Raw genomic sequence first — 27168 nt, 5'->3', positions numbered from 1 at the left:
TCCCTCTAGATCTCACTTTCTTACATGCAGCCCCACGATTGGTCGATTATGTACAATACTTGTATGTTATTGGTAAAACTGCTCTGGATGTTTTAGGCCATATTAAAATCCTGGCCAGGACGTGTCCTATATGAATGGTGCTTATGGCCACCCTACCAAATCAACTCCAAATCTGATGGAGTGTCCATTCTCCCAGAAGGGTAAGCTGTCATGAGAGTGCATTGGCTGCATGACTGGGCTCCCCTGTGTCACGGGGTGAAGAACCACTCGACAAGAGGTACGTGAAATCAAAAGCCCCGGAGGGTGGGTTTATTGAAAAGTGAAGGGTGCCTGGTGAAGTGTCCTGATCTGCTTTCCGCTGGTTGGTGCTCCCCGTGTGCTCTCCGTGCTCCTCTGTGCCAATCAAGGGGAAAGTGGGTGTCCAGATGTGCTCCAAAGGGTGTGGGCTGTCGGTCACTCGCTGCTTTCTGTGGGGATAGGAGAGAGGGGTTAGTCCAGCTTTGCGTTCTGTTTGAGAACCTCTTCTCAGTGCAACATGTGCTGCTTTTCACTGTGCTGGCTGATGGGGAGCAGCTGTGACCGATCAGCCGGTGACGAGGGCGTGCAGGTGTTTTGGTTTGGTTTCCAGGGCGACGCTGATTCCTCTGGGAGTGCTCGTCACATCCCCCCCCCCCTAAGTGTCGTTCTGGTCCTGCGAAGACATGTAGGAAGTAGGGGTGAGATTAGGGGAGGGTGGGGAATGACCCCTGACAGACCTGCATAAGCTGTCCAGATCCGGGAGAGGCCATCGGCGTTCGCGTTGGCGGCCCCAGCTCGATGGCGGACTTCGAAGTGGAAGTCCTGGAGCGCTAGGAACCAGCGAGTCACCCTGGCGTTGGTGTCCTTGGCGCGGGCCATCCACTGTAGGAGCGCGTGGTCGGTTACCAGGGTGAACTTGCGGCCCAGGAGGTAGTACCGGAGCTCCAGGACTGCCCACCTGATGGCCAGGGCTTCCTTCTCCACAGCGGCATATTTCCTCTCGGCGGGGGACAGCTTCCTGCTGATGTAGATGATCGGATGCTCCTCACCTTCCTGAATTTGGGAGAGGACCGCTCCTAGTCCTGTGTCGGAAGCATCCGTCTGCAGCAGGAAGGGGCAGCTAAAGTCCGGGGCGCGGAGTACCGGCGAGGACGTGAGTGCTGCTTTCACCTGGGAGAAGGCTTCTTCCGCCGACGGGGTCCAGCATACTTTCTCCGGCTGCCCCTTCCTGGTCAGGTCTGTCAGGGGGGCGGCTAAAGAGGAGAAGTTGGGGATAAAACAACGATAATAACCCGCCAACCCCAAGAAGGCTCGTACCTGGGTCTTTGTCTCCGGTCTTGGTGCGGCGTGGATGGCCTCAACTTTCTTGTCTTGCGGCCGGATGAGTCCTCGGCCGACTTGATAGCCCAGGTACTTGGCCTCAGAGAGGGCTAGGTGGCATTTTCGGGGGTTGGCGGTAAGTCCAGCCCGCCGGAGCTCCGAGAGCACCCTCCGCAGACGATCCAGATGTTCGTCCCACGCCTCGGAGTGGACCACGACGTCATCCAGGTAGGCGGCCGCGTAAGCTTGGTGAGGCCGCAGGAGGATGTCCATCATCCGCTGGAACGTCGCGGGGGCCCCATGTAGGCCGAAGGGAAGGGTCCGGTACTGCCAGTGGCCACTGGGGGTGGAGAAGGCGGTTTTCGGCTTGGCGGCCTCGGAGAGCGGTACCTGCCAATAGCCCTTGGTTAGGTCTAGGGTGCTGATATACCGGGCCCTTCCTAGCCGGTCCAGCAGTTCGTCCACCCGAGGCATGGGGTACCCGTCGAATTCGGAGACTTCGTTCAGGCGGCGGAAGTCGTTACAAAAGCGGAGGGTGCCATCTGGCTTTGGGACCATCACAATGGGGCTGGACCACGGACTCCGGGATGGTTCTATTACCCCCAACTTTAGCATCTGTTGGACCTCTTCCTCAATAGCCTGCCGACGAGCCTCCGGGACTCGGTAGGGCCGTTGCCTAACGACGACTCCTGGGGGCGTCCGGATATGGTGTTGAAGCACGTTGGTCTGCCCGGGCTGAGAGGAGAACACATCCTGGAACTGACTGACCAGGTGCTGCAGCTCCGTCTTCTGGGCAGCCGAAAGGTGGGGGTTGATATCCACAACCACGGGCTCGGTGAGGCTTAGGGCAGCTACTTGGTCCCGGGTCCCCACCCATTTCTTTAGGAGGTTGACGTGGTAGAGTTGCTCCGCCTGCCGTCGTCCCGGCTGTCTCAGGCGGTAAGTGACCGGTCCAACCCTCTCGACGACCGAGTAGGGCCCCTTCCAGGAGGCCAGAAATTTGCAGGTGGAGCTGGGGACCAGGACCATGACGCGGTCTCCCGGTTGGAACTCCCGTGGCTGGGCTGTCCGGTCATAATGACGTTGCTGCGCTTGTTGGGCCCTGGTGAGGTGTTCCCGGACTAACGGCATCACTCGGTCGATCCGTTCCCTCATTTGCCGGACATGTTCGATGACGGTACGATGCGGGGCCGGCTGCTGCTCCCACGCTTCCCGGGCCACGTCCAAGAGGCCCCGGGGTTGACGGCCAAACAGGAGCTCGAAGGGGGTGAAGCCAGTTGAGGCCTGGGGAACTTCGCGGATCCCGAAGAGCACGTAGGGGATCATGAGGTCCCAATCCCGCTTGTCCTCCGCCGCCACACGTCTGAGCATTTGCTTGAGGGTCTGGTTAAATCTCTCTACGAGGCCATCAGTCTGGGGGTGATAAACAGTGGTCCTCAACTGCTTCACCCGCAGCAGCCGGCAGAGGTCAGCCATTAGCCGGGACATAAAGGGGGTTCCCTGGTCAGTCAGGATCTCTGAGGGGAGGCCGACTCGGCTGGCCAGCAGAAACAGCTCCTGGGCGATGGACTTTGCGGTGGCCTTCCGCAGGGGGACTGCTTCTGGGTACCGGGTGGCATAGTCGACGATGACCAGGATGTGCTCATGCCCTCGGGCAGACTTCGGCAACGGCCCCACTATGTCCATTCCAATCCGCTCGAAGGGCACCTCGATGATAGGCAGCGAGATGAGCGGGCTGGGGGGAGGAGTCCGGGGCGACGTGGCCTGACAGGTCGGGCAGGCCTGGCAGAACCGCTTTACCTCGGCGTCCAGGCCCGGCCAATGGAAACGGTCGCGGATGCGTTGGGCAGTATTGGCTGCCGCGAGGTGTCCTGCCATGGGGTGGGAATGGGCCAGCTCCAGAATGGTCTCGGTCTTGGCACGAGGCACAACTAGTAACTTTTTCTCCTCCCCCCTACGCTGGGCGACACAATACAGCAGGCCATTCTCTACGACAAAATGTGGGAGAGGGTGGGGCCGGGGGAGGACGTCCTCTCCATCCACGACTCGCACCTGGCTCCAACAGTGCTTGAGTCGGTCGTCCTCCCGCTGTTCCTTGGCGAAAGAGCCCCCTCCAGCGGCCTGTTGGTAGACATCATAAAACAGATTAGTAGATTGGGAGGGGGCCTCACCTTCTCTCCCACTGTCGGAGACGAGCAGGGCCGGTCGGCGGCGGGGTCCAGGCGGCCGCCTCGGTCTTCGACGGTTCCCCTTGGGGCTGGCAGGCTGGGTAGCGGCGGACAGCAGCTTCTCGAAGCCGGGCCAATCCCTTCCAAGCAGTACGGCCACCGGCAGGTCCTTCACTAGGCCTACCTCCACTGGCCAGGTGCCTTGGGGGGACGAAATGACCATTTCACGGGCCGGTACTTGACGAGTGTCTCCGTGCACACAGGTAATCGGTAGGAAGTTTTTCCGGCCGCTTCGCGGGGGGCGCACAGCCGCGCCTGGATGAGGGTGACCGCACTGCCTGAGTCCAGCAGGGCCCGGAACCGTCTTCCATCCACCTTCACATCTGCTTCGGGGGCTCCCGCCGGCACCCGTTGGTGAAGGATGCAGCCTGCCAGCCAGGCTCGCGGAGGCGACGGTGGTTCGGCACTTGGCATGGGCTCATCTCGTGGTGGGGGAACCGTCGGCCTGCTGACGGGTCGCGCGGTGCCTTCGAGCGGGCGTCGCTCCTGGACCACCCTCCGGGGGAATGGCGGCAACCGGTCCCCTGCCCCGCTGGGATGAACGGCATCCGCCAGCTCGATCGCCTCCACTAGTTCCCGGACGTCACGTGGGTCCCTCATGCCGACGGCCTGTCGGTGGGCGCGAGGTAGTGCGCGCAGGAGGCGATCGACCACCACTCATTCCGCTACCTGTGTTGGTGTGGGGTTTCCTGCCAACAGCCAGTGCTGGGCGAGGCGGCTGAGTTCGGCTGCCTGGGCACGGGCTGGCACCCGGGGCTTGTATTCCCACTCGTGGAACTGCTGGGCGGCACTTACAGGGGAGAGGCCCAGCCTCGCCAAGATCTCTCGCTTCACTTCGACATAACTGTCGGCACTCGTCAGGGGGAGCGAGAAGTAAGCCCTCTGTGCTTCACCGGTGAGTAGGGGTGCCAGCGCACGCGCCCACTCGTCCTCTGGCCATCCCTCTCGGTGGGCAGTGTTTTCGAAGACCTGAAGGCAGGCTTCCACATCGTCATCGGCCGTCATCTTGGGCAACAGACGGGTGGCTTGTGCCCGAGGCTCAGGTAGCGGAACGCGCTGGGCCGCGGCCGCCCGGACGGCGGCGAGTTCATCCTCCGTCCTGCCCAGGCGAGTGGCGAGGTGTTCCGCTATTTGCTGCTGGCGGATGCTAACCTCAGCGAAGCGTTGTAAGACGTCCTCCATCGCGGGGCCGCGCGTGCCGCCTTCCGTGGTGCTGCTGACAGAAAGCAAAAAAAAATTCAGACCCATTACATAATATTAACAGATACAACTTTTATTTTAATAGTGCATTAATAAATATTGAAATTAACATTAAATAAATGGTTGAGAATGTTAGTTCATGTTGACTACCCTTACGAAAGGAAAATATATTTACCAATATATTTCTTAAAATATATTGTGATATATTGTAATATATTATTTTCCCTTTTTATTTTCTAATATTTTATATTTTTGAATACATTTAATAATATATTGATGATACATATATTATATAATATATTGCAAAATATACAAATGATTGCCGCTTTCAATATATTGCTATATATTGGAAAAAATAAATATATATAAGAATATATGCCTAATATATTTCATGATATTTTCCAATATACTGCAATATAATTTTGTTTCATAAGGGTAATGCTAATATTAAACCAAATGAACCTTACTGTAAAGTGTTATCCATTAAGAAATATCTTACATATCTACACATCCACCTGATCTCTTTTTCTTGTCTGTACTCTCATGTTTGATGGCATTTCTTGTCTGCACAGGAAGCGGTCCTCTCCCTCGGCTAAAGATGAGCATTCTGCTGGAGTTAAAGATCACTTACTGGCCCACTCCTCTGACCCAGTGGAAATGAGGAGGCTCAACTACCAAACACAAGGTACATCATGACGGATGCTTTCCATGGTCTTCTATTGTTTTAACACCAAGCTATTGAGTTACAAACAGCTTATCACATTTTTTAAAAACAAAGCTAGGTTTGGAGGTTTGGCTCTCCTTGCCTGTTGAGGGGCTATTCTTGAAAACTTGAGCTCATTCAAAGCACATGAGATACAAGACTCAGGTAACTTAAATTGGTCTTTACTGTAGCATTTTTCTGTAAAAAATAAATAAAATAAAATAGGGATAATCACTGGCACACGAGCAATAAGGAAAACTGCATAACGACGTACATTTTGGGGTAATTATTCCTCATAGTCACACAGCCTGATAGGAGCTGTAAATCCTATTAAAGTATGAACCTGCAGCAGTCAACAGATGCATGTGGCTCCCACAAACCATTCACGCGACTTCTGCACATAAGGGGTGCTTTGGATAAGTCTGCGCTGTGCTTTCTCATAGGTTAAGTCAGTTTAGCTACATATAAATAAATGCACGTTTAAGTTTTAGAAAAGAAAAAAAATTAAGATTTTTAATGCTATTGAACTATTTTATGCATACTTTTCTGTACTATCCTGGGCATTTCTTTACACCTGTCCATCATCTTTGAATATGCATTTTGAGATCCTTAAAAGATGCATGCGATGCTATCTCAGAATGAGGTCTGAAGCATCAACACCTGCACACCTTTTGTAACGGTGCTTTTGTGATGCCTTAAAATGCTCACTAGGTTTTGCAACAGAGTTTCTATAGGAAATGAATGAGTTTGGGGTTGTTTGGATGTAGACCTCAGAAAGAGAGACAGAACTGCTCACTGGATTTATGGATGTGAGATTCAGCTGGAGCTTTGGTATGAAGACAAAACATTATTCACAGAGGCATACTGTCAGGTGAAGGACACACTGAGGAGCAGAACCTGCCAGCTAATCTCAAACAACACACACACACACACACACACCGTGGCATCAGATCGTATTGCTTCATTCGGTTCCGACTGAGCTTTGAAGTTGATGGATAGAATTAAACTGAATGATTCACTCTTTCGCACTCCTTTCAATCCATATTTTGCACTTCTCCCTGTCTCTTTCTTTCTCTCTCAGGGGAAATCTCTGAATGCTCAGACATTTTGCTGACTTCAATAAGAAATCTGCTTTTGCTTCATTTGCAAGGTGACTCATGTTCTTATGTCAGATTGTTGGGCTACAAGCGCACACTCAACTGATGAGCAGTCTTTCTCGTGGCGAAACTGGGAGAAATAATAATAATAAAACATGTCAAATTCCCTGCCATGGAAATGTATTTTCCTGTCTTACAAATCCTCAAATTAAGAACCAGACTACCAGTGTTGATGTTTACTTGTGAAAGTTTAGAATTTGTGTTTCGAAAAGCTTTAGGAGTGTTTTTTGTGTAGATACATGTTTGACGTTTCAGGCAAACTGTGTTTGAAAGGCCTCCGTGATGGGCCATGTCATAACAGTGAATGATGTGACACACAAAGTGCAATTTAAACGCCCCCGTGTTTTGACATGCTGACATTTAAACAGTCATTGATTTCTGAATCGAGAGCTTTAATGTGTGAACTAAAGAAAGAAAGGGCCCTATCATGCACCCAGCGCAATGCGGTGCCAGGTGTGATGCAAGTGTTTTTTGCTAGTTTCAAAAGTTGATTCGGACATACCTTGAGCCATGCACTTTAGACATTGTGCTTAAATCATTAAAATACTGTATGGCCCAAAGTGCCTATAATTCATTAGATGGCAGTGCTTTATTCTTTAGAAGGTTGATGTAGAAACATTGCTGTTCAAGGGCCAATACATTCAGAAACGTATACTTGTATTCAGCAACAGTGCATTAAATTCATCAAAAGTGACAGTAAAGGAATTTCTAATGTTGCAAAAGGTTTTTGTTTCCAGTAAATGCTGTTCTTTTGAATTTTATATTCATCAAAGAATCCTTAAAAAATGCATCATGGTTTCCACAAAAAAATTAAGCAGCTATTTTCAATATTGATTATACTCAGAAATGTTTTTTGAGCAGCAAGATATATTCAAATACAATATTTTGAACTGTACAAACATTTTACAGAATTACTGTTTTTACTGGACTTTTGATCAAGTAAATGCAGCCTATGGGAATCATTAAAAATCGTACCGATCCCAGATTTATGAACTGTAGTGTATTTTTTTATATATGTACGGATGTATAGAGGAACTTCTGAAACTACTTTTAGTTTAATGTGATGAAACACAGCTTCTTAATCTAATCCAAACACCCCACCCTACATTATTTCTGTCATAACAACTCTCTGAGAGTTTAGCATGGTAATATACAGTACATGGCAATGTTAACGTGTTTGGTATTGGCAGAAAAGATCTGCAACGCTCCTGCTGCAGAGCAACTTGCTTCTGCTAATACATCCACAACATGCTACTTGTGAGCATGTAGGAAATACTGCTGCTGTACATCTAACATGTTTGAAATAACCCCATATATAAAATACATGAAATTATACAGGTGGAGCTGGGGAAGGTGGAGGGTTTCCAAAGCGTGCTCTAACTGGTACAGCAAGCACTAGCCAAGTATCTGAATATTGAGCAGCAAGCTCATTGGCCCATTGGTGAATTATGATGATATTATATCAGATTGAGTTAGAACCTACAGAGTCTGTTTTGTTTCAATCAAAATTATGTCATATTATGGAAGTTAAATATGTTGGAGAAGCAGTTTCATGCTGTCTTCTTCCTCCCATTGGTGTTTCTTTTGCTCTTTCTGTACATACTCTTTCCTCTTCCTCTCTCTTCTGTAAGTGGCATAAATCACAGTCCCTCCTCATCTTCTTTCTGCAGGTTCCAGTGCCTTCAGCTGCCCCAGCACTTCAAGTTAGTTTCACTCTTGCTTTCCTGTGTCAACTTTCACTACCTTCATCTCTATGCTCCTCCCCCCATCCATCAAGATCTAAGCCACGCCCCCTCCACCACTCTGGCTGCATTGAGTTAAAGCTTCACCATCTCTCACGTCCTTTCCACAGGCTGTCGGTCTCAAACACCTCAGTTGAGAAGATGTGGGATGGGATGGGTGTTTTTTAACGTGTGCTCAGGTTGTAGTCCTTCTGTGTAATATGCCGGTGTCATTTACGTGCCATTTTGTACTGGACAGCTCACGCCACCTTGCTATTGACCCGTAAGCGGTTCATATTTCAGCCAATGAGCATGTCCGTTCACTGCTTACATCACTGCCACTAGACTTAGCACATAGCATGGTGCAAAAAGCTTAGTGCTTTCTTCTTCGTCTTCTATTTATCTCATGCTTTAGGTTGTTTTCATGTCTGCTCATCTTCCAAAAGCCTAAAAACTGTGTGAATCTAAGTGTGTTTGTTCCTTCCAGTTCAGCCAACCAAAACCAAACAGGCCAATAGAAATCTCTGCTATCAGTTCATCCTCTCTTTCTCCCTGCAGGAATGCAGGAACACCCTCCAGTTTCTGTCTGTGCTTTGGCTGACCACATCGAGCGGCTGAAAGCCAACGATGGCCTACGCTTCTCACAGGAATATGAGGTAACTCTTCCTAAGTCACGTCAGATTGTCCGTCTAAACAACTTTATGGAGAATCGCTCTCTCTCTTCCTTCTACTAAAACCAATGAAGGGTAATTGCTTCACGTCCTGCAAACATCAATTTTCAATAAAAATGTCTACTAAGATAAATCAGGACAATGACGGGAGGAGAATGCATCTATAATGGATTAGTTGTGCAGCTGGAATACACTCGTGCTTCATCTGACCTACATCAGCATGTGTGAATATGTACATTTTAGGACAGAACAATGAAGATAAGAGTACAGAAGTTGCCTCTAACAGTGAAGAAAGAGTGGATTTATCGTGGCTGTACATTTAAAGCAGATCAGTTATAAATATAGCTCCAAACTGTAGTTATGCTGAAGCCTGAGCACATTCTTAGTTAGCAATTGTGCTAATCATATCACTCACTATTCATTTCAAGTTTAGTGTCAGTAATAAATGAATACTTTTATTCTGCAAGAATGTAAGAAATTGTTCAAAAGTGACAGTAAAGACATTCATAATGATTATTATTTAACATAAATACTGTTATTTCTTTAAGTACTTCATTTGGTCTCAGAAGTGAAAGTGAATTGAGTTCTTCCATTGCTAGTTTGGGTTCACTTTAGAAAATCTCACCTCTGAACTACATGTAAAGCTACCACTTTTTATCTTTTATATGCTAGTTAAGGGCAGATCTATTCGATATAGTTGAAACCACAATAATAGACCAACTTGATCTGTATAGAAGACACTGAAGAAATTGACAATAAATAATGTGTTTATTGTCAGAAGAACTCATTGCATTAAAATATGACTTTTGATGGACAGATGTACCCCAAATCCCAGAAGTTGCATAAATCCAGCAAAACATATAGAAAATGCAAATTTTGAGCCTGACCTTGACATTTTTACGTGCAGATTGAATCACACAGTGAATGGCCTGTTGGAGACTGTCTGATGCTGTGGCTACTAAATCACAGACAAACAGCTAAAAGTGTTTTCCTTATATAAATCAGAAAGATTTTATAAATGTGAGCCCTTCAGCAGCTCATGTTCAACAAGTACTGCTGTGCATTACTCAAATGATCTGAAATGATACTAAGATCTTGTGCACCTTTATAATACTACCACTTACACATGCATTTACAGACAGTCCTCTCTCTCTCTCACACACACACACACACTCACATCAGCTTCACAAGGCAGTACCCAGATCACCAGAGCTTGAAATTAAAGCTGGGAAACAACTCTATTAAAAGTGTAGTCAGCGTGAGAGTCACCTGCTTTATAAGATGGCTAATCCTGCAGTGTGTGTGTGTGTGTGTGTGTGTGTGTAGGGAAGGGGCGGGACTCTGCTGTCTGCTTGACTTGTTACATTGAGCAGCTCTTCTGAGTACTTAAACAATCAAGACCTTAATATAGACATCAAATACTGAGAGAGCAACGGTGATCTAATCAAACGCCAAATGGCACACATTAAACTGCAATACAAAAGAGCTAACAAGATAAACAGATAAAGACAGACATATGGGGAGGGAATTGTGTACAACGATGGAGAGAAAGTAATATACCTGTAGGTAATAATAAAATGGAAATAGATCGGTGTGAGCCTGTCATCTGTGGGAATGTCTTCACTGAGAACAACATTTTTTTTTTTTTAAGAAATTAATATTTTTATGCAGTAAAGACACATTAAATTGATCAAAATTAAAATAAGGATGTTTATCAAGAATCCAAGAATCCTTAAAAAAAAAGGTATAACAGTTTAAAGAAAAATATTCAGCAGCACAACTGTTTTCAACATTGATGATAATCAGAAATGTTTCTTGAGCAGCACATCATCGTATTAGAATGATTTCTGAAGATCATGTGACATTGAAGACTGGAGGAATGATGCTGAAAATTCAGCAGCAGATCACAGGAATAAATTACATTTTACATAATATTCATATAGAAAACTGTTATTTTACATTGTAATAATATTTCCAAATTTTAGCGTTTTTACTATCTTATTAAACAAATAAATGCAACTTGGGTGAGCGGAAGAGACTTCTTTTAATAAAAAATAAATAAATAAAATAACAGAGAGAGATGAAAAAATGCCCAACAGACCTTCAGTCAAGCTGATTGAAGCTTGTGATACATAACTTTTAACTTTGTAAATGTATTTCACTTCAGAGACTGCTATTTTTCTCCATGTTTGGTAAGTAACCACAGATCAGGGCAGAGCTTACAGCACACGAGGATAACACATCATCAGATCATAGATATATCTGCATTAAAACATCTACCATTTGAGCTTTTGTTTCATTTTTTGCACCTCCAGTCAAAACATTTGGGGCTTAAGCCCAATTAGCTTCACCCCCGCTCCAGTCCTGTGAATGATATGACCCATACATTAGATAGAGCCAAGAGAGAAGACTATTTAGTGTGACACTATTAAATGCTATTAAAATGGATATTTCATTGCTCAGATGTTGCTGTAGGTCTGAGTTATATTCACACCAAAAACCCAATGGTCTAAAGCAACACTCCTCATGAACAGTATATTACTGATCGCATATGGATCAGAAAGAAACATTAATATAATAAGACAAATCCATCAGTGCCATCTGGAGAGATGTCATGCAAGTCGAAAAAACAGGAGTTGTGCGTTTAATCTAAAATGCAAACTAACTGACAGAACTTGTCACACACTCCTCTGATTAGCTTTAATTGTGCAGCATTGTGCAGAATTTTCGCCTTCAGATTTCCAGATTGCTTGTTATGAATCGTATTGTGTCAGGTTAGCACACAATGTTAAGACACAGCATGAAACACAGAAAGTGCATAGGGCTTGTGCATGCTCATTTGAAATGCATTGATGTCCAGCGATCAATATAATCCTCATCACAGCACGTCAACAAACACACACATACAGATGAACAAAATCAAATAAAAATGCACTGTTGTTAGAAGGTGTAAGCTGGCGAACAGTCACCTGCAATATGACAGATGTGTAGTGATTTATGATTATTCATAGGCTGTTATTCATAATCCACCTGTTAGTGACAGAACATAAGCCTCTGGTTGCTCTTCATTTCACAGACATCTAAAAAATGTTGCATTGCACTTAGAATGAACTGCACATGTACATTCTGGATTAAGCAGGTCTCTAAAGCGCCGGAGCGATGCAGGTCAAGGTAGAGATTTGCAGAGCTGTGGTGGGTTTGTGAGGATTTGCAGCATCAGTTCCTGCTGTGCCAGAGTCGTCTGTTTTATGAATGATTCATTGGTGCACATTATTCTAGGCTTTGTAAACTTTAATCAAAATGAAATTGAACTTGCTCCACCTCTGAAATGACTTTCTTTTTTAGCTGATGATGTCTTATTTTAAAACCCCTTCCCTCTAGTCACCTGTCATATGAAGTTATAGTCCATTCCCTCATTAAATCATACAGTTTCCCTTTATCTTTTCTCATTAAATACACTGTTTCACTCTGAAATAAATTATGTTCCAGTAAAATAGTTTTTTGTCGTTTGGCGAGTGTCATTTGGCTCAACCAATGGAATAAGATTGGGGGCAGGACTAAATAATGGGCAAATGAGAACGTATTTAGGAAACAGTCATTATTTTCTTTCTAACAAACGTTCTCATGTTTTATATTACTGTTCTGCAGTCTATTGACCCCAGCCAGCAGTTCACCTGGGAAAACTCCAACCTAGAGGTCAACAAGCCCAAGAACCGCTATGCAAATGTCATCGCTTACGATCACTCCAGAGTCGTGCTGACCCCCATTGATGGTGAGTCCGAAATCAAACCTATATTGATTCTCTTCTGCTCATCCAATAATAATCTTACTGTCCCCAAACTTTTGAAGAGTAGTGTTTGTAGCTTGACATCTCAAAATATCAAAAATCTCATTCAGCTTCGATGAGTTCTGCACAGAATCTGCATCTACTGAATTCTGTGAAAGGCCATCAAGTCCAAATCATGCCTGTTTATTAAATATTTTTGGATTATTTCAAAGTACTCTCTTTTAATGCATTTTAAAATATAGTTAGAAAATAAATAAGAAAAGTCTGTAGATACCATGTGTGCATATCAAGGCCATCAGTACAACGACCACTCAGTTCTCAGCCTTTGCGTGTTAACACTGCACTGCTGAACCGCAGGTGTACCGGGGAGCGACTACATCAATGGCAACTACATTGACGGCTACCGCAAGCAGAACGCTTACATCGCCACTCAGGGTCCTCTTCCCGAGACGTTCAGTGACTTCTGGAGGATGGTGTGGGAGCAGAGGACCAGCACTATCATCATGATGACCAGACTGGAGGAGAAGAGCAGGGTGAGATTTCACTCCTCATCTCGTGTTGTCTGGCTCCGGCCTCAGAGCCAGAGAAATGTTTTTAGTGATGACAAGAGATGCAGATGACATAGAAATTATCTCTCATGAGAGTGTAATTGGGCTTTATATGGAATTAAATAAACATTCTAGAAGAATAGTTTCAAAATAGGAACTTATAAAAACTATAAAGACTCTCCCTACACATTGCACTTCAACCATTACTTCAAGCAGCAGCTTTTATAATGTTTTTTAGTGATTTAGAAATTTAAATGGTCATCATTTATTCACCCTGATGTCATTCCAAACCTGTTCAAATATTTAAAAACAGAAGAATAAGAGTCGTTTAGGGTTGGAATGACATGAGGCTGAAAAAATGATGTGAATTACAGATGAAGGGAAGTGACCATAAATGTCCTCATAGGACTGTCGAACAGGAAGTGATGTGTGTGCATGTGTGTTTGTGAGAGAGCGAGGTGTCATGTGTTTCCTCACCTGCTGTGTGACCAGATGGTCATTCTGTTATTCCTCCACATGATAAGACTTAATATATATTAATGTGAATCAGTGCAAGCTTTATAATGGAATTATGTACCTCACGATTCACAATATTATAATTTGACCTGTATAGATCTATTATATACTATATATGTATAATATCTCTATCTATCTGTCTTTATATATATATATATATATATATATATATATATATATAAAACATTTACTTTAACTGTTTTAATATGTTAAAATATTGCAGAAAATAATTTACTGATCGAATTGGACAAGCCTTGATATTATCTGCTTTAAAGTGAATTGAATCAAATTCTGTGGAGAAAATGAATGTGTTCAAAAACCTTCTGTTGCTTGCTGTTGTCACAAATATACTTTGCATCATAAATATAAACAGAAACAAAATAAACATATTCATTCCACAACAAGAAATGCCTTTTACAAATTACATTTTTGACCTAAATTCGAGTCGGCCGTATTTATTAATTATCTTGAGTAAGTGCACATATTGTACCTGCTCTTTGTTGAGAAGGACAGCAGTGTTTATGAAAGCCCAGATGGGTCACATTAATGCATCTCAACTCCAGATCTACCGGCCATTACTCGCACAGCCAGTGGTGTAGTATAGTTTTTTCTAGTGGGTATACTCTGATTTTTACCGCAGCCTCATAGCTACTCACCGCCCCAAAGCGACACTATATCACCACCACACTCAGTAATGCATACAGTTTGCATCTACATGTAACTGAGAGCATTCTGAAAACTGCTTATGTGATATCAATGTCAATTTATTATAAGCAACAGAAGACTTTAACAGCCAATGACATTTATAGCTGGGGAGACTTGATTGATTTTCTACTGTTAACATTATCTTAAGAACATGGTCCCTGGAGCACAGGATTTATCATCTTGCAATTTTCAGTGCACATTTAAGAGTCATCTCTCTCATCATCTGAAACAAGGAGATATAAACATTGCATTCAGTTTAACTGCAACACACAGACACACACATGCACAGTATGTGTGTTATCATTCCTATTCTCCCACATTCACTGATCCACCACACTAATGTTACTTAACTTAATAACTAGTTATGTTGGCTTGAGAAAGGTTTCCCATAGACTTGCATAGACCTCTCTAGAGCAGTGGTTCTCAACCACATTCCCACAGGACCCCTATCACTGCAGAGTTTGCATGTCTCCTTTATCTGACACACCCATTTCAAGTACTTGAGTCTCAACTAATGAGCAGGTGACTGATTAAGGAGACATGCAAAATGTGCCGTGATGGTGGTCCTCCGGGAATGTGGTTAAGAACCAATGCTCTAGAGGACAACTGCAGTCCACTAGAGGGAGCCACAGGGTAAGAAATATTTAAACTCCCTTCATTTACTTTGGTTTTTAGTCAGTTAAATTTACAAACAATTGCATATGTTTACTTTATGCTGCCAAGTAAAGCTAACATATCGGATCATGACCAGGTGAGATAGTGACTATCTGATGTCCATAGGCCAGTGTGAAAGATGCTTGGGACAGTGGAGCGATCTGTCAATATATGTTTCCATCCACCTATTTTTATATGCATGTTGGAATATCACATTAAAAACACTGCATGGAAACGTCAAGATGTGCATTAATTCTACAAATACGAATAAAAAACTTAAGCACACAATTGACAAGAATAAAAAAAAAAATTGGCGTCGCATATAACACGTTACATCCTGATGTCACGTGTCATTACGGGACCTTTACGGATTGTGTGTGAATGCACACAAGGATTATGGGAAATTATGTGAATTTTAGTGATTCACATTTTCAGTGCTGCACTGGCAAAAGAAACACGGCATGATTTAAAAAAAGTCGGTGCTTCGCAACACAGACGGCCCCATCTGCTTCAGATTCAGCCGTCTCCTGTGCTCTTATGGCCCCTGATGTGTGATGTTTGTGTGCGTCTGTGATTGCAGGTGAAGTGTGATCAGTACTGGCCGAGCCGTGGAACAGAGACATACGGCATGATTCAAGTGTCCATGCTGGATACGGTGGAGTTATCCACCTACAGCGTCAGGACCTTCGCTCTCTATAAGGTCTGTGTGTGGATGATGATGAAACTGACATTTATTGTTTTTTCATCACTTTTTGTTTCATTTTACCTGCAGTGACAAATTATACTTCCATATTATAATCAATTATAATATGTTGTAGTTATTATAAACATATTTTCTTTATTTAAAAACCGCAAGAAAAATCCCTTTTCCATCACATCATATATCTTCTTGAATGTGTTGTGACAGAATGGGTCTAGTGAGAAACGGGAAGTAAGACAGTTCCAGTTCATGGCCTGGCCGGATCACGGCGTTCCTGAATACCCCACACCAATCTTAGCCTTTCTACGCAGGGTCAAGGCCTGCAACCCACCTGACGCCGGACCCATGGTGGTGCACTGCAGGTGGAGCATGATCTCCGCTCACGTATCTGTTAGCATGCACATGCATCTGTGAGTTCACTCTACATCTGTGTTTCCCATGGCAGCGCTGGAGTGGGTCGGACAGGCTGTTTTATCGTAATAGAGGCCATGCTGGAGCGGATGAAGCATGAGAAGTCTGTGGATATCTACGGTCATGTGACCTGCATGCGTGCTCAGAGGAACTACATGGTGCAGACAGAAGATCAGTATATCTTCATCCACGAGGCCCTGCTGGAGGCCGCCACCTGCGGGAACACAGAGGTCCCGGCGCGGAGCCTGTACACACACATCCAGAAGCTCACGCAGGTGTCGCCCGGAGACACTGTCACTGCCATGGAACTGGAGTTTAAGGTCAGAAAACAAACACAGACACACACATCAACCTTAAACTGGCACGACACAACAGGGTTCCTGTGTCAGTTTTTCTCTCCTCGAAACACTGTGTGAAGGCACCAAATCACAGCCGATCAGAACCTCGCTGATGTTTAGTAAGCAGCTGACGATGCCATGCCTTGTTGCTTGTTAAAACCCCTGATTAACATGCAGAAGATGCCGTTTGTTGCTTAGCGGTTTATCTTGGTTGTTTTTTTGGACTTGGGAAAAGGGTTATTATCGCTAGCTATAACTGTTTTTTAATTGAAATACATATAACTTTAAATTATCATAAATGTTTCATAAATGTTAATAATAATAGCTGAAATAGGCTTAAGCTAACGCACTAAAATAACTAGATATTAGAGTAAGCATCGGACATTAATTAATGAAATATAATGAATGCTTCAAGTTAAGTAACCATGTAATAATGCTGATTAAATTAACTGGAAATGAATAGAAAGTAAAACTCAAAAATAAATAAATGCACATAACAGAATTACTTAAAATGAAACTAAAATGTAAAATAAAAATTGAAAATATAAAAATATTAACTATGAACAACTATGAACATTTTTAGTAAATATTGAAGGTTAATGAATGCTGTATAACTATTGTTCTTGTTTACTACTATTGACAATTGTAAACAAATGAGATATTACTGTGAAGTGTTAATAAAAATAATTAAGCTAAATCAAATATCAATAAATACAATAATAGTAAAAAAAAAAAAAAAAAAAAACTGGAATAATAATGTAGAATCTGAATTGGTATATTCCTTATGACTCTCATCTATAATGGTTAATGGGAATCATGTGATTCTCAAGGGCCAGTGAAACAGAGCTGTGTGTGGAAACCTGTTTGTGTTTCCCTCACAACATGGATGATTTTAATGGGCTGTTTTTCCCATGATGCATTTTGGTGACATGCTGAGATTGAAAGAGCAAGGATCATTTGAAGTTTGAGAACAAAGCCGCTCAAAACACCTCATTCTCCGCCAAAGAAGGATCTCAGTTGTTGACACTTAATTGTTGAAAAAAATGCTTTTGAGTTTGATGGTGGCAATCTATCATTCTGCTATTAATACTGAACCTGAACTTAACTTTTGAACTCAGAGTGTTCCTTATATTTCATTAATCAATGACCAATGCACAATGTAACATCTATAATCTAATAACATCTATTATACAGTATAATGATGCCAAATAAGATGTACACAAAAAGCTGACTTTTAAAAGAAACAAGCTATTTTCAAATATTTATTAAAAACTCACAAAAATAAATGGAAAATGACAGAATGCTAATGTTTGAAAGGCTAAAATGTCATCTCATTAGCTTTCCTCAGCCACAAGCTTCTGCTGCTCAAGGCTGTATTTATTTGATCAGAAATACAGGAAAAACTGTAATATTCTGAAACATTATTACAATTTAAAATAAATGCTTTCTATTGTAATGTATTTTTAGATGTAATTCATTTCTGTGATCAAAGCTGAATTTTCAGCATCATGATCCTTCAGAAGTCTAATATGCTGACTTGCTGCTCTGTTCTAATTATTATCATTGTTGAAAACTGTTTCATTCATATTTTTGTGGAAACCATAATAGAGAGTTCAAAAGAACAGCACTTATGAAACACAAATGTTTTACATGATTATAAATATCACTTTTGACCAGTTTAATGCATCCTTTCTTTTTCAAACCTTTGATTGGTAGTGTGTATGAGTCTATTTATCAATTTCTAAACAATATGAGTGTGTTCTGTGTCTTTTCCCACCACAGAAACTAGCCAACTCCAAAGCACACACCTCCAGATTCATCAGCGCTAGTCTGCCGTGCAACAAATTCAAGAACCGACTGGTCAACATCATGCCCTTCGAGTCCAGCCGTGTGTGTCTGCAGCCAATCAGAGGCGTGGAGGGGTCCGACTACATTAACGCCAGCTTCATCGATGGATACAGGTAGGCCTTAATCAATCAGAATTTGCGATGTAAAATTCAGTTAATTCCACTTCCTGTCACTTCCATTCAACATCCTGTGGTGCTGACAACTTAATTCAAACTCAAACTCCTGAACTGAAAGGAAGCCAGATCTTAAATTCAGAATTTTGCATGAAGTCATAAACAGAGATCTGAGAGCAACTGTGAATCAGACTCTGGAGAAATCAGATGAAAGACGGCGTGTTCTCCTGAAGAGGTGCTGCTGCCACGAGCACCAGCGAGTCTCTCCATCACTGTCCCCCGTCTCTTTGACTCCTGCTGGATGTGACAGCTCAGAGTCATGGCCTAACGAGGAAGTCTGTGTCTGCGTGTCTTCTGCATTAGTGCTGCTAGTTGTCAGGACAAATTGTTCTTATTGGCAGGACTGTCCATAACTGGAGCGCTATCAGCACTGGGGAATCGGCGCGGTCCTGCGCCCATGAGCTGACAGGTGATGCACACAGTTCAGTGCACAAATAAAAGGATTACCCATCAAGAGGAGTCCGGTCTCCATGAAGCACTCAATCTATCACACACAGACAGATAGACGTTCAGACTGCAATGAGCTTGTGTCAAGTGTACCACTGAATTAGGGGATAATTTCACCAATAACAATCCCAGCATTGATATTTTTGCAAACTGATACAGATTTCAAAATTTCCAACCAGTAAAATGAATTGTAATGGCTATGAATTAATTCTTTAAATATATAGTCCGACAAGCCGTGTGTTTCAGAGTAAAGCGTGGCACTGTGTTCATTCACACGCGAGCAGCTCATGACTCAGTGTTTACAGTCTCTCAGTTAACAGTAAATGCTGTGAGTTTGGGATGATTATGATGTGAATTTAAAAAAGGATCACACACAAACTGTGTATAAAGAGAAGTGTATTTGTTGTGAATAAATATTGGTATTGTAATTTTACTGTACTAAAATACGACTATTATTATAAAAAATAAATGTTTTTTATTTTACAGAAAAATATTATAATTGTGAAACTTATATTTATTTTTTGGATGTATTTTTAACATTTAAATTAAAAAATAAATAAAAAATTCAATTTTAGAAGCCATAATAATGACAATAATAATTAGTAGTAGTATAGTAGTAAATGTATGATTTTTATTTTACAATTGAGTATTATCACTGCAATAGTAATATTTCTTCATTGCCTTTAATCTTTACAATTTAAATAATATTGTAAAAATATATATTATTATAAATTTTTGGTGCTTAGCTGGCCACATGCCTGGTTCTGTCATCATTTACTCATCCTCATATCATTATAAAACCCGTATGACTTTTTCCTTATTCCCTGAAAATAATTGCACAGCTTAGATCGGATTCAATCATTTACACCCCTTTAGTATAACACTCATTATACAAGCATGACTAATCAAAATCAAGTACGTTAGAGCGTGAAATAATAGTATACATGCTAAACACATGCTTATTTTGGTAGCAGTTACATTTCATATCACTTCTTTTTACAGTCTGTTTGATGGATTGTGCACTGAAAATACTTCACTGAAGAGAAAGCTGTAGAAAATGGATATTAAACTTGCATTACCTAAGTCAGCCTCTATCCCATCTGCGGTGACTATAGTCTCTGAGATTCATTGATTCAGTGCCGTTTTCTGCCACAGTGAACGGTTACTGCAAATATCAGTGCTTCAAATGAATAGCTCTTTACTAACATCCTGAATCAAGCACTTCCTCTGCTGCTGCTGGGGGGTCATGTGAGGTGGAGGGGCGGAGGTTTGTCAAGAATCTGGGCTCATTATTGGCCCTTAATCAAATTAACAGCCAATCAAAGAGCTCCCACTGCATCTGCCGCCGTACTGAAGTGTAAACAGCGTAATTGGCAGTAATCGTGTTTGTAATGAAGAACCGAGGGAGAAGGGCTTTCACATGCTTTTAGCTTGATGAGCTTTCAGTGTGTGTGTGTGTGTGTGTGTGAAGGGTGGGGGTTGCAAAGTTTCCAGTCGTTCGGTGACTCAGATAAGGCTGCATCACACCTGTGAGATGTGTGCGTGTGTGTACGGTAGATCAGGACTCTTCAGCATATGTTGGATGAACGCTGTCTTCTCCCAGCTTGCCCTGCGTGCAGATGTGTTCACTCACACAGTGATTTGACGTGATCAAACGAGCTGAAGTCAGTGAGAGTCGTTGTTCATTGACAGTGTGGGTTTATAGCAGTACCACCACTCAGAGACCTGCGCTGATAAAATCACTGTAAGAGAATAATGAGGCTGCCAAAGTCAGATTAGACATTTCCTCCACTTGTTCAACCATCTCAGAGATGCATTTATCTAAAAAAAAAAAAAAAAAAAAAAACTTGAGCCGAGGCCTGGGGATCTCACAGCAGGACATCAGCACAAGCGCTCGCGTCCCCACGCTGCCAAACAGTGATCTACAGCTCTGCTGCCCTCATTACACAATCATGTCTCTCTGTCTCATCTTCTACCACCAGCGTCTTTCTGCCTCTCAGCATCTGTCTCACAGTCTCTCCCTCGTTCTCTGTCCAGTGTTTCCTCTCTCTCTCACTGCATATTTATCTCCTTGTCTGACTGTCTTAATGCATTTATGATCACAGCGATGGAGCTGCAGTGCCTCCTGCTGTTCAATTAAAGCAAGCATTACGCACTGTTGATTAGTATTCTGTCTAGATTCTTGATTTTTTAGACTGTGTTTTCATGTGTTGCTCCTGCAGGCAGCAGAAGGCGTATATCGCCACACAAGGTCCTCTCTCTGAAACCACGGAGGACTTCTGGAGGATGCTTTGGGAGCACAACTCCACCATCGTGGTGATGCTGACGAAGCTCAGAGAGATGGGACGGGTGAGTCCAGACTCTCAGATTCTCAATGTGAAGTCAATGTGGATGGCCCTTTGCAACTCAATTTACTTCTGTAATGTGAGTGAAACAAGATATTCAAAAAGGCTAAATGTAGGGTGGCTCTTGACTGCATCCATTGGGAAGTGATTGGATTGTGAAACGCTGCTCATTTTTGATGTCCTGTGGACTTTAAGGCAGGGTCGTTCATGCACAGCTTTGATAAGCAACAGATTTACATGAATGTGCTTTTTTATTTTATGAATCATTCAACAGTCCCATTAGGATTTCACAAGACTTTTTTTATTTTTTATTTTGGCAAGTAACTGAATTTGCTGCAGCTTTTCAAAAAAAAAAAAAGGTGTATATATTTTTAGGATATTTCCCATTGTTTTTCATTAAAAACCTACCATTACAATCATTAAGTAATTAGTATCAGTGACCACAAAAGGACTGTTACTGATCATTTTGCGCATAATTACTGAAATCAGTTGTGGTTCAGCAGTTGAACACATATTGATCAATTTGTTTGTGCTCAGATTTATGCATTTTTAATTAATTAACATTGCTTCTCTCAGGATTTTTTTTTTTTACAAATATACAATATTGTAAGCTGCTGCAAATGTTTGCAATTGTGAGGACGCAAAATCCTGGAGGAACTGATTTGAGTGTAGCAGACAATAATATCAAAATAAACATGTGATATGAATGTTGGTTTGCTGAGGAAAATGTCTGAATATGCAATTAATAATAATAACAATAATAATAAAAAACTCTGATTCTCTTATGACTAATGAAATGTTAATGATGCTGAAAATCAGCTAGTTGTATGCTGGCCTCAGGCTGTCATTCTGTGCATTACACCAAAGGCAAAAAAAAAAAAACCAAAAAATAAAGTTGGGGTTTGGACAAATGAATGGAGATCCTCTTATGATTGTGTGTTTGGCTCCACAGGAGAAGTGTCATCAGTACTGGCCTGCAGAGAGATCTGCGCGCTATCAGTATTTCGTCGTGGACCCCATGGCTGAATACAACATGCCGCAGTACATCTTACGGGAGTTTAAGGTCACAGACGCCAGGGTGAGTCGATCAGACGTGACCGCGTGACTTCAGCTGTGCTGTGTCTTTAAATCACACTCTCATTCTCTCTCAGGATGGCCAGTCCAGGACGATCCGGCAGTTTCAGTTCACCGATTGGCCAGAACAAGGCGTGCCAAAGACAGGAGAGGGCTTTATTGATTTCATTGGCCAGGTCCACAAAACCAAGGAGCAGTTTGGACAGGACGGACCAATTACTGTCCACTGCAGGTGAGAAGCAGAACGAACGAGTGCAGCAGAGCATGGCTGATATATTGCATATTCAAAATGTGGTAAATCTATATTAAATCAGTCTCAGTCTTATATTTTATTGACTGTATGCCAGAGCTGACTTTGTATCTGTACATTACAGTTTAAAAGATTGGGGTCAGTAAGATTATTTTAAAGGAAATTAATACTTTTATTGATCAAGGATGCATCAAATTGATCAAAAGTGACAGAAAAGACTGATTATTACAGACAGAGAGATTGTTACAAAAGATTTTTATTATAAATGCATGAGTTTCTTTTGAACTTTCTATTGATCAAAGAATACAATTAAATATAAAAGAAGATAACAAAAATGATCAAGGTTTCCACAGAAATCAGCCCAACTGTTTCCAGCATAAAAAATGTAACAAGAATAGTGTGCATATAATTATGATTTCTGAAGATCATGTGACACTGAAGGTTAAAGTAATGATGCTGAAAATACAGCTGCACATCACAGAAATAAATCACATTTTACAATATATTCACTTAGAAAACAGCTATTTGAATTTGTTAAATTATTTGACAATATTACATTGAATAAATGATGAATAAATGTAGCTTTGGTGAACAGAAGGCTTCTTTTAAAAACTTCTTCCAAACAAGCTTTACCGACTCCAAATGTTGTGTACGGTACATGTGCTGAACTGCTGTCTCTCTCTCTGTCTCTCTCTGTGTGTGTGTGTGTCAGTGCTGGTGTGGGCAGAACAGGGGTCTTCATCACTTTAAGTATTGTTCTGGAGCGGATGAGGTATGAAGGAGTGGTGGACATGTTCCAGACCATAAAAACGCTCCGCACGCAGAGACCTGCCATGGTACAGACCGAGGTAAACCTGAAAGCCCAGGAATACTTCACATGTCATCATTTACTCCAAATCAGACAGATAGTTCATTTTTACGCAACACACGTGTTTTAGTCTGTGTTTTAACTGTGTGTGTCCTGTGTGTGCAGGATCAGTACCAGCTGTGCTACAGAGCCGCTCTGGAGTACCTTGGCAGCTTTGATCACTATGCAACGTAACCACTCCCAGAATGCCTCAGAACGAAGAGCCGCCACTTGTTTCTGAGCCATAATCATCATATCTATTGAGTCACCACTGCTGGAGAGAGAGAGAGAGAGAGAGAGAGACTGACAAACAGACAGAGAGAAAGGGCAGACCAGAAGAGAGGAGAAATCACTGGAACTTCATCACAATCCTGTTCCTGTCTCTGAAAACTGCAACAAATCTTCATTCTGGTCTCTAATGCACAGCTCCTGTCTCTGTATTACCTTACTGCTTTATGATTACGAGCATTTCATTTTCATATCGATCAACATTGCCTATTGTTTTTATTATTATTATTATCATCATTATTATTACTGTATCATCATGACGATTGGTATACATGTCAGAAAATACAATATTTGTATCATTTATGCTGATCATCTAAGGGGTTCTTTTATTTTTTTATTTTTATTATATAATTATTATTATTATTATCATTCCTTTATAATTTTTTCGTATGTTATTTTTAGCACATGTGGACATGTATTTTCACATGGCCCAGGTTACTAATACTATAAGAGAAGTACTCAGAGCTGCTGATGATTTCTTACTTTTTGTCATTATTATATTTTAATGATCTACTCTTATTGGTGGGAAAAGGGGAACTTTTATATATAAAAAATATACAATTAAAAACAACCTTTTCACCTCCTGATACTTTATAAAACAGTATAATCTAGTATAAAAGAGAGTTAGTGACCTTAATGAACCTGCCGTCGTTAAGGACAACTGAATAAACCAATGAAACGAGAGAACGCAGTCAGAGCCGTTCTGCTCTGGATAGCAGTAAACAGACACTTTCTGGAAACCTTCCATTCTCGAGTGAAAGAAAGACAAGAAAATAGGTGTTCCTGCTGCCACAGCAAAGTTATTATCCCGTGCCGGGTCAGCTGAGGTCAAAGGTCAGCTCATGCTGAATGGCCAGGCCTTGACCCGCACACACATGTACAGCCGTCACGTACCTCCAGTAGAACCACGGCCATCCGTCATTCGCTCAGACTAACAGCTGAAGTGGGAAAAACAGACTGGGAATACAAAACCTGAAATTTCCACATGTGGTATTAACGGCCAGCCGATCATTTCTCACTGTGGCTCGTAAAGACAAATCTCCCGTAACGTCGCGACAGCATCATCAGACTGAAAATATGTGCATACTCAAGTGTTTCTATCCTCCTATGGCCTGAGCACAAAGTAAGATGAAAAATGCGGACATGGGAAGAATTCATTTCACTTTGTGTTCGCATAGAGACAAAACGGCATTCAATCTGTTGTACAGCCAATCTGTTTTCTATTTGTTAATAAAAAGGAGAGAAATATGTGTTAATAAAATGCTTAAGTTGGTTTTGTACATGTTTATTATGGAGATTTCGCTGCAGTATCCCGGTTCCTTCAGCAGATTTCCCGGGAACAGATGGCTGGTCCCTCTCCAGTGTGTCCGTGTCCTTGCCAGAAAGCCAAAGCTAGTCGGCCCACCGGCCGTTGCAGTTTAATGTGAAGGCATGTGGACTGGATTCTGCCTGTTCTACATGATTCATTAGTTCTGGAACACCTGGAGACATTAGTCCTCCTCCAAAAATCTCAGCAACCAGACAGGAAAGTTTACTAATTCTATTGAAAGCTAATCATCTCACTAATTAGGCACAAACTGTCCCTTTGGTCTAAGGTCAGAGATGTTGTTTCCCATTGTAGATAAAAAAGAATTGAGCCTAATTACCAGTTGGTAGACGATATTCAATGTCTTTGTTTATTGCTGGAGATACACAGATAAGTTAGTTGTACATTTTTTAACAGGTGGTCTGAAAACCAACAATTTGTCCAAATAAAAAACACACCATAGATATTTAACGTTTATTTTAGATACTGAAGATGTAAAATGTGGTAAATTGCACAGAGGTGTTACTGTATGTTTTTAATACATACGTAACATGATCTATTGAGTTTATACATTTGCATCAGTATGGCTCTACTGTATGTGAAGAGTGAGTTTTAGAAATGATGTCTATTATCCATATAACTTACATATTAACCTTGCCAGTATGGAATGGGATATACAAATACAAATAAGTCTATAGTTAAATATTTGTAGAGCATATCATATTTAAATGGTGGCATGTGGATTTAATGAGTCGGATGAGATGTATAGAGTCAGATATATAATCTTTATAATTTATACACAACTATTTAGCTTACATGGATATATATATATATATATATATATATATATATATATATACTATACACATGCATAAGTAATTTATTTAACATTCACATACTTCATACTCATAGCTCTATATGATATTTGAAAGACAAGTATGTTCAGACTACATATCAAGGTCACTTTAAGGCTAATTTTATATATATACTGTATATATATATATATATATATATATATATATGTATATATATATATATATATATATATATATATATATATGAGCTATGTATGATATGTATATGGTTAAAAATGTATATATAAAATGTTTATGTACACAACAGACCAGGAGATTAAAAATTAATATGAGATACATGGAAAGGGGCCCATTAGGATGCATAGTAAGATATACAAATGATCTACATTATCTATAATCAATATGTATAAGATTTTCTATGAGAAAGAGACATCGTAAGACTTAAATGCAGTGTTGTACATTAATCTTTTTTATTTATCTATATCTAAATGGCCCCATGATCAAAAGTATATATATATAGATCTATACAAATATCCATAGGCTTTATAATCTGTATGATTCCGCTTCTATATCATTGTTTATATATAAATGATAAATAAAATGACTATATACTTTGGATTTATACGTTGATATGGCATGAGCAGTCTGTATAGGTTGTATGAGCTCTGTTGGATATATGATTAAATATATAGAATCAATAACATATAGCCCTATGACCATCATATAGAGAGAATTTTCTAGAGGTGCTCCGATCACGATCGGCCGATCGTTATGCGTATCTCCTCAGTAAAGCCGGTTTTCTAATCAGCTGTTAATTCCATCAGGTGCGTGATTTCACATAGAGCAGCTGTTAATACACAGAGCCGTTGTTAATAGAGAAGATGCGCAAATCACGTTAATTTTCAGCGTTTATTGGCCCATCTTCTCAGTTAACAACGGCTCTGTGTAGTAACAGCTGCTCTATGTGAAATCACGCACCTGATGGAATTAACCGCTGATTAGAAAACCGGCTTTACTGACGAAATGCGCATTAACGATCGGCCGATCGTGATCGGAGCACCCCTAGAATTTTCCATGATATCCACAAGGCCCCATGAG

General features: G+C 41.8%; 1 protein-coding gene across 6 annotated transcripts in view; it reads left to right on the top strand.

Moving 5' to 3' along the window:
* The window catches only part of LOC128015253 (receptor-type tyrosine-protein phosphatase F), a 190640-nt gene extending 165430 nt beyond the window's left edge, over window positions 1-25210 (top strand). For 4 of the 6 annotated variants that reach the window (XM_052598935.1, XM_052598934.1, XM_052598938.1 and 1 more), the window contains 14 exons: window positions 5339-5451; window positions 8297-8329; window positions 8906-9003; window positions 12667-12790; window positions 13163-13338; window positions 15809-15928; window positions 16136-16290; window positions 16374-16659; window positions 18460-18638; window positions 21368-21494; window positions 22443-22568; window positions 22642-22796; window positions 23527-23662; window positions 23788-25210. In XM_052598935.1, the coding sequence (XP_052454895.1) occupies window positions 5339-5451; window positions 8297-8329; window positions 8906-9003; window positions 12667-12790; window positions 13163-13338; window positions 15809-15928; window positions 16136-16290; window positions 16374-16659; window positions 18460-18638; window positions 21368-21494; window positions 22443-22568; window positions 22642-22796; window positions 23527-23662; window positions 23788-23856 (1897 nt within the window). In that variant the 3' untranslated portion in view covers window positions 23857-25210. The remainder of the gene's footprint in view (window positions 1-5338; window positions 5452-8296; window positions 8330-8905; window positions 9004-12666; window positions 12791-13162; window positions 13339-15808; window positions 15929-16135; window positions 16291-16373; window positions 16660-18459; window positions 18639-21367; window positions 21495-22442; window positions 22569-22641; window positions 22797-23526; window positions 23663-23787) is intronic. The other 2 variants (XM_052598936.1, XM_052598939.1) reach the window with 1 other exon arrangement.
* Window positions 25211-27168: the final 1958 nt, after the last annotated feature.

The sequence above is a fragment of the Carassius gibelio genome, chromosome A6 (genome assembly GCF_023724105.1).
Source record: "Carassius gibelio isolate Cgi1373 ecotype wild population from Czech Republic chromosome A6, carGib1.2-hapl.c, whole genome shotgun sequence".
Classification (NCBI taxonomy): Eukaryota; Metazoa; Chordata; class Actinopteri; order Cypriniformes; family Cyprinidae; genus Carassius; species Carassius gibelio.
Note: the sequence above shows the minus strand (reverse complement) of the source record. Positions and strands in the feature narration are given on the sequence as shown.